Source organism: Hemitrygon akajei, chromosome 4 (genome assembly GCF_048418815.1).
Source record: "Hemitrygon akajei chromosome 4, sHemAka1.3, whole genome shotgun sequence".
Classification (NCBI taxonomy): Eukaryota; Metazoa; Chordata; class Chondrichthyes; order Myliobatiformes; family Dasyatidae; genus Hemitrygon; species Hemitrygon akajei.
Window position 1 is genome coordinate 155,262,445 of NC_133127.1, and position 14,001 is coordinate 155,276,445.

The 14,001-nt window shown below is 38.2% G+C and overlaps 1 protein-coding gene across 5 annotated transcripts in view; it reads left to right on the forward strand.

The window, feature by feature from the left end:
- Window positions 1-14,001, forward strand: part of zmym2 (zinc finger, MYM-type 2) — a 151,955-nt gene that overhangs the window by 8,968 nt on the left and 128,986 nt on the right. For 4 of the 5 annotated variants that reach the window (XM_073043675.1, XM_073043679.1, XM_073043680.1 and 1 more), the window contains exon 2: window positions 9,981-11,068. In XM_073043675.1, the coding sequence (XP_072899776.1) occupies window positions 10,018-11,068 (1,051 nt within the window). In that variant the 5' untranslated portion in view covers window positions 9,981-10,017. Of the gene's footprint in view, window positions 1-5,300; window positions 5,469-9,980; window positions 11,069-14,001 lie in introns of all 5 variants that reach the window. The other variant, XM_073043676.1, reaches the window with a different exon arrangement.

Genomic DNA, 14,001 nt, shown 5'->3' on the forward strand with positions numbered 1-14,001 from the left:
ATATTGATTAGTAGTGTTTTATCCAGTACTATTGAATATACTATATTCTGCTCTAACATTAAATTCCACATTTCACTTTTATGTTTGCATTATATATTGTCATGTTTACATACAAAGACATGGACTGTGACTACTCACTTGTCACTAGGTTCCCACAGTCTCTTCAAACTGCTTTCTGAAAATTTCCGTCTGCTGTTTTTCCTTGAAAATAATAATCTCCCAATGAGTTTAATGAAATAATTTCAAAATTTAAGAAAGAGTTGGTGCATAAGCTTCAAATGCTCTACTGTAATGAGAATTCTGTATTCAAAACAAACTGGGTGTCCGTTTCATGCTTCTTTGGGGGAGAATAAAGGGAACTGGTTTAGAATAGTTAGTATTTCTGGTATTTATATTTTCAAAACAGAAATCCAATGAACTTAATCACATATTTTTAGTAAATAACAATTTGATTCTAAGAGCTTGCATGAGATATGAGGGGATGACGTTGTAGTTTCCCCTTTTATGCTAGATGATTTATTTTAAAAACATTTTGAAATCAAACGTCATCTTTGAGCATGGCTGGTAAGAACATGTGGGAATGAGAAGAGATTTGTTGAGATCAAGGACATTTTGCCAAAAGGTGTAATTATAGAGGAAAGCAAGAAAAGGCTTAACTTGCTGTTCTTTCCCCATTCTAATCTCATACCCAGTTAAAGCCCCTTTAATATGGAACCTTATATTTTTGCATCAATTTTTGGCAAAGAAGTTTTCACTGAATTTCTGAATTTATTTTATTAGTGACATTTGTGGTCTCCAGCTTTTGAGATCCTTGATGCCTGATCTGCACCAGCAAACTCCATCAACTTTAGAGACAATTATCAGTTCACTTCTTAGCTATTGTTTGAAGAAGAGAAACTTGACTTGGTTATATTTTGTGTCTTCACATATCATCCTGATATTCTTAGGCATCTTCTTTAATATCTCTAGATACTGTCATGTGCCAGAACTTTGCACTGTACTCCGAAGGTGAAGCCCAACCAAGGTTCTATGAAAACACAAAGCAATTTCTCAATCCTGTCCCTCTTGACATAAAGCTAGTGGTCTTTACTCCATGAATGTTACTGAAAATAGTTATTTTCTTCAACATACTGTAAAATTAGGCTTTTAGTTGTCTGTTTCAAATCTTCAAATCATCATTAAAAAGTTCCCTTTGGCCACTAACTTATTCATTCTATATTATGGAGATTGTGTTCTGCAAGCTACAAGGAATCAGCTAGAAATACGTTCAAAATCTTGTGACTAATAGATCTTCGTGACGGTGTTTACCATTAAAGATTCTTGTATTCATTCATGTTTTTAGTGAAAGCTGCCCATGTAAACTTATAACACTGAAAATTTACTCTCTTGCCAATGGAACTGGCACCTTTGACGACTTTAATGTCAATGTCAATGTTGTTTTGTTTTTGCAATGGAATTTTAGCATCTTGTGAGATTCTTGTTATTTAATGTAGGTTAATATTGAGTAAACTTTGCTATCCCCTTTTCTGCACAGTTGTGTATTATGTATCCAGAAAAAATACAGCAAGATCAGAGTATTATTGGTAATGAGATATGAGATACTATTTCGTTAACCTGTAATAGAAAAGAAGACATAAAATGGAAGAGCAAAACTTGAAGTAAGAGGCAGGATAAAAATGCTACAAAAAATGTCACAGAGTTAAATATGGGATCCAATATCTGATTTTGAAAGAACTTTCCTATTTCTTGGTTATCCTAGAGAGGCTTATTTTCTCGACCCATTCTAAACCACAGGCCCCTGTGTTGACTTTCAAACAGCATATTTAGGTTTCTTTGAAAGAACTCTAACATTGCTGGCAAGTAATTGTTCTGTGCTTTGTTAGATCAGTACTAATGTAAAATAACTGCACTTATAAGTTATTGGAAATGGGAAGGAGAAACGGCTGCTTCAAAGTGCTAATCGAAATAGAAGATAAATCACAGCTCTGTGGGAGAGAAAATTACATTGTGTCCAGCTTAATATTATCCCCATGAACAGAAATACGTACTGTTATGATATGAGTCTGGCAACAATGAATATAGAATTGAGTCAGGTGTTTTATAAACAAATAAACATTTATTACTCTGCTCAACAAAAATGAAAAGTAAACAAACGACTAACTTAACCAGAGGTTAATTGCTATACGGCAACTCTGGAACAGTTCTTAAAGCGGTAAAGGCGAGCACAGTCTTAAAGTGGTAAATGCGAAAGTCCAAGTGATTTATACAGTCAATTAGGAGAGACTTTCCTGAAATAACAAATTCCTTGACAATGTGACGTTACTGCTGATCCTATTGGAGTATAAAAGTTGAAATTGTTTGCTGTGTAACCAAAACTATGTAGTCTGCTTTGAACTTGCTATTTGCTAGAGAATGAAATCTAATGGTGTGTTAATGAGAGGTAGCTAAGAGATGTAGATTAGAACATGATTAAGTCAATGGGTAGAAACAATAGTGGCGGATGTACTTGTGATACGCAACTATAGACCGATTGGATATGCTAATGCAACTAAACCAGGAGATTGCTATAAAAAATGCTATGTCCAAGGATCGGTGGGCAATCAGCGACTAGCTCACTGACTGTCTCAGCTTTGATTTGCAAATTAAAGTTTAATACTTCTTGAAGAATCTTCTGCCTCTCCTGGTCGTTTGGATCCCAGCTGAAATATGCCTTGTCTGAAGGATTCACGAGGAAGGAAATAAAAACGGCTTAAAGGAACTGACTTTTCTTTGGCGAATGAACACTGCACAAACCTTCCTACTCTTACAGGTAGGGGTTATCTCAGATGCAGGTCACTATTTCCTGAATGAAGATTCAATAAGGTCGATCCTGTATTAAACCGCGCAAACTTTATTCGAACCTTCGGGTTCCCGTACTTCAGTAAAGTCTTCACTCTCCAGTACTTAGATTTTAAGATTAAATCAAAGATACATCAAACAACTGGCAGCGATTGATGAAACTGCTGGCACAATGATTCTGTAGCTTACAGTAGAAAGTAAAACTCCACTTTAAAACAAAACTGTGTCATGAGACAAATACGCAGCATAACAGAGTAACTGATGAATTAAACGACAACCCAACACAAAAACTCCTGTGTCACAGCAGGCTTTCCTTTTTTATACCTGTTGAGAACATGTCATTATGTGACCTCACACTGGTGGGAAATTACATCATAGTCATAAGACAGTCACAAGATACCCACGGGGTATGTAACAATACGACCTCTTTGGAATTTTGATGACCGAACATTAAAATTTCCAATGTCAGCAAGCTTCTTAACTTCTGGCTAAAATGGACAAATAAACTTAATTTGAAGGAATTTTGGGTGAATAAAAATATCTTGTGCCTTCATGATATTGTATACAAAGAATCAATAACAAATTGACTATGCAGGTAACTATGGATAATAAATCAAGGCAAATTAGTAGAATATAGAGTAAGACTATATTGGGAAACCTTAAGAGAATAGAAGGGTCCTTGTGGAGGAGAAGAGAGGGTTACAAATGAAAGACTATATGATGCTGAGAGAATGGATTGGTCTGTGAGAAAAACATACCAGATATTGGCTTGTAATACGTTCTCTCCAATAGCTCGTGTGGGAACATAGCTTGGTTTAATATGGCAATGGTGAAGCACTGCGACAACTTGCTGGTAGCAAACAAAGCTATAAGTTACTGTATTAATCACACTTTTTCTCTGATACAATCACAGCCATCAATAGACTGTAACATCCCTTTCTGGGTTAAAGTTTTCAAAAAGTCAGACCTGGCAATTTTGTAGTGTGAACTGAAGTCTTGAAGGTGCAGGACAGTTGAGGTGTGCTATGGCATGTACGGGCTGAATCGGGGCAATGGAGCCCAGGCCTGAGAGCGGGGATTGAACCAATATTTGGTCATTGCTGGAGCAAACTTGGAGGCAATTTGATGCGATGCAGAGTTGAGGTGTTGTGGCTGGGCCCAAGAACATATCAAAATGGCAAGGTTGATATCTTCTGAGAGCAAAGAGCAGCCCAAGGTTTGGAGGACTTAAGCGATGGACCAGTTTGGAAAGGTCAGGGTGTCGGGGCCGGAGTTGAGGGATGCACCAGTTCAGCTCGCTGCTCTGCAAGGCTTACTCATCTCTGCGCTGAATTGAGGCTGTGGCTTGCAATTAATGGGCTTTTGAATCGGCTGCAGTGATGGCTGGCTTCGTGGCCGTGGACTCACTTTCATGAACATCAGTTCTGAATGTTATTTGCTTGATTTTATTGGTTGCACGATTTTTTCTACACATTTGGTGTTTGACAGTCTTTTTTAATATGTTTCTTTGTTTTATGGCTGCCTGTAAGGAGACAAATTTCATGGTGGTTTACATTGATAATAGATGTACTTTGACCTAACAACAGAAAATGGTGTAAATTCTCAATAGATCAGGCAGCATATGTGGAAAGATGCATAAAGTCTTAAGTTCCAGGCTTGAAAGCCTTGTTAGAACTGGGTGACCGAGAGCAATTTTACCTTTTTTTTTATTACCAGCTCTGTCGTAGTGTCCTAGAACTGATGCTGCTTGATTCTTGCATTTACAGTTTTTTTAAAAGATATTCAACATCAGCAAGTTTTTTTGTTAAATTTTCATCTTTATTGTTTTGGAGCATGACTGTGATGCTTCTCAGTCCTGCAACAGATTAGCCACATGTATATTTGACAACACCCATTCTATAGATGTTTATCTGAGAGTGTCATGTTCACTTACACTCTGCTTGGCACTTCCTCTTTGCTGTGAAAGCCAGCTGCATTCCGGTATGTCAATCCTAATTGCTGTCACCATGATGAGCTGAAAGGAAAGCTGCCAATCACTCCATTCCAGTGATATGAAATCCACAAGATATTTTAAATGTATTTAGTGATCCAGTTATTTTTTTCCTTGAGTTGTTTCTTGCTTACTACAGATGTATAGAACTCTAGTAGCCACCATAATAGTTGTTCTTTGGTACTGTAGATGAGCTGCTTTAACAAGAGGTTTATTATTATGAAACTAATACTGTCCTAGCTTAAGCATAACATTTAAAATATTTTGCACCTACCTATAAAGTGCATTTTTGTGAAGCCAAATAAAATGTTAGTTTTACTTGGTTACTTCAATTCAACATAAGCATTATTTATTTTTTGCAGTGATGCGATTTGGCAAATATTTACTTTAAATAATCAACAGAATCCTTTAGTGAAATCAATTTGTTTAAAACATTGGAAATATTTGATTATGCGACTTTGTTATTCCACAGAGCACCTGCATTGAATGAAGAGCACATGGTTAAAGGCAATTTTCTTCAAATCACTTTTAACATCAGCAGCTGCTGTTGTCTTGTTGGTCATGAACAAACACCTAATCAAACTGAAGTGTTAACCTGAAATTAAACTACTTGCATAGCTTAATGATTTTCGCACCATGGGTAATTATCTAAATATTGATGTCATTTTTACCACTTGTATGTATTGAGAATAGAAGAAACACAAAGGTGATTATGAGGTAATAATTAATTAAGAAATTCCGAACTGTGAATGAATCTGAAGTATTTCTATCATCTAAGTTTACAGAATGGTATGTAGGTTAGAAAATCGTTTTATTTTAAAGTCATCTTACTTCAAAGTAATAATTCCTGTTTTGTTTTGCTACAAATGCAATTACCAATTATTTACTGTTCTGTGGAATAGTACATAATGCAATATATGGGGAAAATAATAAAATATTTGAATTGGCTAAAGTGATGTATATTCTGGTCAGCTTTAGATGAAAACATAAAGTGTAGAAATTAATCACCCTGATGGGTGCAGTTTTAAATTTGGCATCTATAGAATGGATGGTAGGGTGCAGAAGACTTGATCAAAATTATGATATACTGTACAACATCCAAAGCCAGTAACTGATCAGCTCCATCAGGCTCCTTGTAGGAAGGATAATGTCTGTACATAGTTTATGTTTGAGGCTCTTTTGGATCATATGGAATTCTGATTTTTTTAAATGTCATTTCCTAAATTTCTCTATAAAGTTTGTGCCTATTTTCAAGTCCATGCTAAACTTCAAGGGGATTTATGAATATTAAAAATACTTTGTGATTATTAATTTTTATTAAGCAAAATGTCCACAATCTGAACTTCAGACCTCATTGTATTAACTGTTCATTTCCCAAGCTTTCATAATTTAGAACTGACATACTTTGTTTTGGCAGTTGGTTTCAGTTTTGTAAATTTCTTTTGATCTGGCATCCTCTTGATTTTCTCTTGAATTCAGATTTTCCTTATCTTTTACGTGGAAAATATTTTTGGGTTTCTCTCTGACTTGGCCCACTCTAATTTCAAAATTATGCTGCCTCGTGCTAGTCTTGTCTCCCAACCTTTCCCTTTCAATATTAATCTTTACCCTCCTCCTTCATTGTTCTTTATTATCTTTCTCAATTCTTAAAACTTTTGAGGAGATTGTTAATGTCATTCTTTGCAGAAGTTTTAGATGATCATTGACCCTTGCAGAATTCATCAGCTTGCATATCAAGCAAGTTAGGGGCAAAGAGTGGTGTCCACTGAACCTTTTACTCCATAATATCGTCACCTGAACCCTTAGTACCTAGGTGGCACACATGGGACCTCATTATTCCATAATATTCCCCACATAACTATGATTTGACCAGTCTCTTTTCATGTAGAATTTTAATAGGGGGAACTTGGAAAAGTAAATGTTTGTGGATTAACTCTATAGTCAACCTTAGCTTGTTCTGTTATAACTAATTCATCTTGCCCAAAGTGCAGCTCTGTTAAAATACTGTTTTTCATATAATTATAACCTGGATTAATTATTCAAGATGTTTCTTTGAATCTGGAATTGTATATATTGAAAAACTGCTTGTAATAGAAAATATGGTCAGTTCAGTGAAGCTGTAATGGCACTGGTCTATCATGGAGAATTCTTAATAATCGGTTACTTCTGATCTCCATATGGGAAATTCATTTTTTCCCTGTTTGGCTTCACATCATGGAAATTTTAAACAATGTAAATGCTGGAAATCTGACCTGTAAAAAAAAATATTGGAAGCATGCAATAGGTCTGTGGAATGAGAAACTGTTGTGCCTGAAGTCTGGGACCCTTTGTCAAAACAGGGCAGGAAAAAACAATTGGCTTTTCAGGGGGAAAGTAAATGGTGGAGGGATGGTACAACACAGGGGGCACCTCTAATATGGTGAGTCTAACTTGGCCAAAGGGGAGCAGTTAATAGTATTAGTTGTAAATGGCAGGCTACATGAATAAAATAAGTTAATTCAGTGGTCCCCAACCACCGGGACGCGGACTGGTACCGGGCAGCAAAGCATGTGCTACTGGGCCACGAGGAAACGATATGATTTGTTGATATGAAACAATATGAGTCAGCTGCACTTTTCCTCATTCCCTGTCACGCCCACTGTTGAACTTGAACGCACGCGAGGTCATTACCCACGTGAGGTCATCAGTCGCCTAAACGCAGTGATACCCTAGCGCCAGGGATCACTGGTTGGTGTCAGGTAACAGGCCGCCTCACACGGCTGGCAAGAAGTGCCAATGCTACTGGCCTACAGCACAGACAGATGGACGCCACCTCTAAACCTGTTTAGCACACCGAATGTTCATGGGGAACCTGGTGCTAAAATATTCGCAGGCGACCTAATTTGGGCTCAGGGTTTCGTAAGTAGCAGAGCAGCTACCTCGCTGCGATCTACTGAAATTCATCCCTCGAGCCAAACTTTTGTCAGCCGATAGATCCTACCTACCTACGAGGGCGGCGGGCACACGCCCTGATGCACTCCTTGCTCGGTCAGTCGCTCTCTCCGGACTGCGACTGCCACGGCCCCAGTACGGGGACCTCTGGCCCTTACCTTGTCCTCTCACTGGTGTGTTGCAATGATTTTATATGTTCATATGAGGAAAATATGTGCTGTGTGTTTAATATCCAGATGTTACTTAAAATGTTATGATGGTATTGACTTACATGTGAGTTATAATTGACTTATCAGTATGTTCATGCGAGGAATATATGCACTGTGTGTTTAATATTAAATTCATTAGATAAACCCTTTTAGAAACAAAAGTGAGTGTATTAGCCATTTATAAGTGACTTATAGTTGACTTATCACCTATATTCCGGTCGATATTCACACCCACACCACACCCTTCCCCCTTCGGCCGGTCCGCAAGAATATTGTCAATATTAAACCGGTCCATGGTGCAAAAAAGGTTGGTGACCCCTGAGTTAATTTTTTAAAAAGCACAAGGCATGCTCTGGGATAGAGAAATACTGAAAGGGGGTGGGGGCGAAGGGGAATGTGTCTGGTGTTGTAGGATCTTGTTGGAACTGGCAAACATCGCAAAGGGTAATTCATTGGTTCCTTGGGCTGGTTGAGTAGAAGATCAGGACTTGACTAAATAATAATAAGTAATCAATAAATACTTCTAAGAAAGTAGAGGCTTTGTCATACCTTCTTTGTAATGGCACTTACTTACTGTCCCAGGGCAAATCCTCTGAAATGATAATGCCAAGGAATTTAAAGTTGCTGACCCTCTCCACTTCTGATCCCCCAATGGGGGCTGACTCATGGACCTCAGGTTTCTTCCTCCTGCACTCAATAATCAACTCTTTGGTCATGCTGACATTGAGTGAAGTTGATTGTTGTGGCACCGTTCAGCCAGATTTTCAATTTGCTGATTCATCACCACATCTGGTTCGGTCAGCAATAGCCAGAAAACTTAAATGTGGTATTGGAGCTGTGCTCACAGTCATAAGTGTAAAGTGAGCAGAGCAAGAGGCTAAGCACACAGCCTCGAGTTGTACCTGTGCTGATGGTGATTGTGGAGATGTTAGTGCCGATCCAAACTGACTGGGGTCTGCAAGTAGGGAAATGAGAAAACAGTTGTACCAGGAGGTATTCAGGCCTAGGTCTTGAAGCTTATTAATTAGTTTTGAGAGCATGATAGTATTGAATGCAGAGTGTAGTCAGTGAAGAACACTCTTCTGCATGCATCTTCACTGTCCAAATATCTCCAGCATAATCATACTGTATCTTTCCTATAGTTCAGTGGTTAGAATGGCACACAGATGTGGTATCACCAGCATCCTGTGCAATAGTAACATGATGTTCTGACTCTTATACTCAATACCTGGACTGACAAAGACAAGTGTGGCAAATGCCTTCTTTACTAGACTGTCCACCTGTAATGCCATTTTTGGGAAGCTGTGTATTTTTGCCCTTACACAATAGGTCTGTCTGGGGTATAACCTTCGGGGCCCTGCCATTTATTGTGTAAGTCTTGTCTTGGAAAGTGCTACTTTACAAAATGTAGCACTTTGCACTTGTCTGAGTTAAGTTCCATCTGTCATACTTTGACCTAATTTCTCAGTTGATCTATTCTAGATGCTATTGCAATCTTCTTCAATGACCTTCACTGTCCATTATACCACTAAATTTGGTATCATCTGCAAACTTGCCATGCAAATTCTCATCCAGATTATTAATATGATTGACAGTTCCTCTGGTACCTTGCCAGTCACAGGCCTCTAATCTGAAAAGCAACCCTTCTCTACCACCCTCTGACTTACACCAGCAAGATAATTTTGTATCCGCTTGGCTAACTCGTCCAGGATCTTATGTGATCTAATCTTCCGGACTAGCCTATCATGATGACTTTGTCAAAGACTTTGCTAAACTTTTGGGATTCCTTCTTCTTTCTAACATGCAGGTTCTTGTTTAAGCCTTATTAAATGTTATTGGAGGGGAGATTTTCTAATTTTTCATGGTGTTTTATTTAAAATATATATCTTTCTGGATGATAAATTAATAAATTTGGTTGGAGATCGATAATTTTTGATTTTGAGTATTTTAATTTAAAACTATGGGTAGCTCCTTTCAGTATAAAAATAACATTATTTCTTTTTTTAATACAGCTGAAATTTGAGACATGAACATTGAGAAGCTGTAAATATGACCTCAGCGCCAGAAGACAATTATATAAATCAACAGAAATACTTTGGAATTGGAGGAGTGCATGGTGACCTTCATATGTCAGCTGCAGTTTCAAATTCAGCCATGACTTTTGATGGCTCTCAAAATTTGAGCAATCTTCTCAAAGCTAACTCTGCCAACTCCAGGTGGAAACCAGTGGAAAGCAGCATAACCTGTTCCCAGAATCAGAAGGATGGTGAAGAAGATGATGATGTTGTTTTCATTGAACCTTCCTTATCTACAAATTGTAGTACAACCTCACAAGTAAATAAAAGCAATGTCTCACTCACAGTGTTTCAAAATCCAGAATCCATAGGAAGTGAAATAAATCCATCACTGCCACCAATAGGAAAAGATTTTGTGTCTTCAGTGGAACCTATCATAATTGATGATGAAGAAGAGGGAAACCCTGACCCAGGAAAAGTGGGCAATGTTAGCACAACTGGAAGATGTGATGAAAGAAATGGATTTGGGGAACCCACTGAACTTGATTTTTCATCATCTGACTTGGGCGGCCAAAAAGTTGGTTTACGTAATGTTGATGTCCAATATGTTGATAATCAGAGTTTATTTTGTACTTCAAATCTGGAGAATAACAATTCAAATTGGGATGGTAGAACAGGAATAAAAGAAGTTAATTTGAATGAATGCCATTCCTTGCATACAACTTTGCTTTCAAATCCCAGGAGAGAGAATACTTTGTCAACAAATGGTGGGGAAGTATTAAATCGTGGTATAAGTACTGAGCCTGACTCTGAGATACAGATAACCTGTGTCACAACTTTGGATGCCAGTTCAAAACCAGTCATGAATGAACCACCAACACAGCGTTCAGGGGGAATGGATTTAGATTTAATGATTTGCAATGTAACATCCCTTCAAGATCAGAAATTTGAGGGGGTAAATGAAGGAGTTCAGAAACAAGTTTTTCAAACTGGCGTGGGAACTTCTAACTCGGATAGTATGGAAAGTGCTGGAGATGGATTTCTTAATGGAGAATCTGTTCTTTTGACATCGCAACACAAACTTGGTAAGTACTTTGTAAAATAAGTGTGTGTTCCTAGGTGAACAACTGAACTACTTGAATCATGAATTGTTAAAGGTCCCTTTCAGCAGTAATGACTGAGCTTAATACACAATTGAAGCTCCTTTAATGGTAGAACCAAGTGGAATATTCATAGCAAGCAAGATGAGAGAATTGCGGTTGATTGCATTTACATGGGGCTTTTGGAGTTAAATGTTTCAGAAGATGGAAAATGAGGAGGGCAGATGGAAATTGATGATGGTTAGGAAAAGTCAGATGTTCCCAGTAGATGACAAAAATGGACCATCATTATCATTTTGTGCCATGTAGTATGATGTGGGTGATCATGGACCCATGGCTGTGGTTGTTCTTCATCAGTCTTTCTACAGAAGTAGTTTGCCATTGCCACCTTCTGGGCAGTGTCTTTGCAAGATGGGTGACCCCAGCTGTTACCAATACTCTTCAGAGACTGTCTACCTAGCATCAGTGGTAGCATAACCAAGACTTGAGATATGCACTAGCTGCTCGTACGACTATCCACCACCTGCTCCCATGGGTTCACATGACCCTGATGGGGGTGGGGAGTGCTATGCAGGTGCTACACCTTGCCCGATGGCGATCTGTAGGCAAGCAGAGGGAAAGAGTGCCTTATACTTCCTTTGGTAGAGACATATCCCCAGCCTGCTATTCACACGAAGGTACCAGATGATTGTTGTTTTTTGGGAGTTGCATCCTGAATGTTGATTTATAAGGGATGGGAAATGATAAATATTGAACTCTTTATGTGGAATATTGGCTAGGAGAGAAACATCTTGAGGGTTCAGTAGGGCATTGCAAGGGGCGAAGAGGTAATTGTGGGGGTGAACAAATCAAATGCTCTTAAGTTTCTGGCAGATAGCTCGATATGTAAGGACAGACACAAAATGCTGGAGGAACTCAGCAGAACAGACGGCATCTATGGAGGGGAATGAGCAGTTGGCATTTCAGTCTGAGATCCTTCATCAGGACTAGAAAGGAAGGGTGAAGAAGCCAGAATAAGAAGGTGGTGGTGTCAATCTGCCTCTCTACCAGAGGCCTTTAGGTTCAGACCCAGGAAGTAACTGTTAAACACAGTTTACTTAGAAGTACATATGGGTTATTAGCAAGCTTGCGTTCTCAGTTGACAAAACAGTCCCCGCTCACCGAGCTTGGAAAAATCTGCAGCCAAGTGAGCTCAGAATACTGTGTGGAGCTGTTTATATACATTGTTACCACATATTTTGATGAGGGTAGACCAATAAACTTTCTCATACAACAAACACTTCTTTGTTCATACATTATTCTCACAGCACGACTTGTCAAGTTGTCAATAAGTCAGTTAGATTTTAGCCCTTTTAATTCTGCATATAATTCCTCAGTGGAGGAGTAGGAGTACATGCTGGAAGGTGAATAGTGACAAAATGCTCCCTCAATATTGACAGACTGATTGTATCCAGTGCTTCTGATGTGGCATCCTCTACATTGGTGAGAATCATTGTAGATTGAGGAATGCTTCATCAGCTGTCAGCTTGTACTTCCTTTTTCTCCAACTTACTCTGGCTTCTTCCGTTTTTCTTTCCAACACTTAGAAAGGTCTCAGCCTGAAATGTCGACTGTTTAGTCCCTTCTGTAGATGCTGCTGAGTTCCTCCAGCATTTTGTGTGTTGCCCTGTATTTCTAGTGTTCGCAGAATCTCGTGTTTATGTCAGGACAGATTCCATGAGTCCATTGAAGGCTTATGGTGGAGGATAAGACAAAGTTCAAATCAAATTTCAATATCTTGGTGAATTGAGACTGATCAGCAAGCTTGCATGGAGTGGCTAGCCCTGCGAGCTTGTGATTGTAGTATTCTACCAAGTCTGTCACTGTATTCATAAAAAACAGATTTAAAATTCAAAAATGTAGCATTCTGCTGTGAAGTAGAAGTTGGGTCTTGATGGCTCTGAGAAGTGTTTGTGAGACAGTAGAGATATTAAAATTTTGGTTTTAACTCATTTTTATCATTAATCTGAGATAGTTATTCTTGATAGTAAGATCCTGCAGCTCTGTGCAGATTGAAATGCTTCATAGTTAACATGCTTCCATTGGACAGATTGATCAGTGACAGTCAATAAATTGGAGAAGGGTTATTTGCTGATAATATGTGGGTTTCACTGGGGTTTATCCCTGATTGCCTGACTAAACAGGTAATCAGATTGTTTGGTTTGGAGTTGCAATTAGGCCAGGCCAGGTAAGGATGACAGGTTTCCTGCTAGAAGGACTTCAATTAGCCAGATTAATTTTACCTAATAAAAATGATAATTTCATGTTTAATATTGGTGTAGTTAACTTTATTTTTTTTTAAATTTCTCAGTTATTTTAGTGGAATTAACTTAGTGTGTCAAGATCAATGGTCTCAAACTCTTAGGCAGTAGGCTTGCTGGCAAAACCGCAACAAAATGATAACAAACGGCATGTCTTGCAGAAACATCCTTATATTCAGCAAACAGCAAAGCGAGCGAAAGAGAATCCATGACAAACAAAAGCATAATCTCTATAGCAATTAAATACTAACATAGTTATAATGGGTTTTCCTGTAGCTGGAACCTGATGTAGTGTTTTAAATTTGAGATGGAATTTTGAAACTCACATGTCACTTTTTGGCAAATTTTTTTTACAAATCAGAGAAATGAGAGTTGTTTAGAGCAAATTAATGCAGCAATAATAAATACTGAATTGTGAGTTCATAGCAAATTGAGGCAGTGTGTCATATGTCATGACTTGGCAGTGTTCATCAAAAAACGTGGGCATAATTCACAATGGGGGAAAAATTTAAACTGTGATAGAGACGTGGCCAGAAGATATACATACAGTGGATATTAATTAATTGGGACACATCGGGCAATTATGCAGCTGCCTCAAGTTTTCCTGCAAATGTTAAG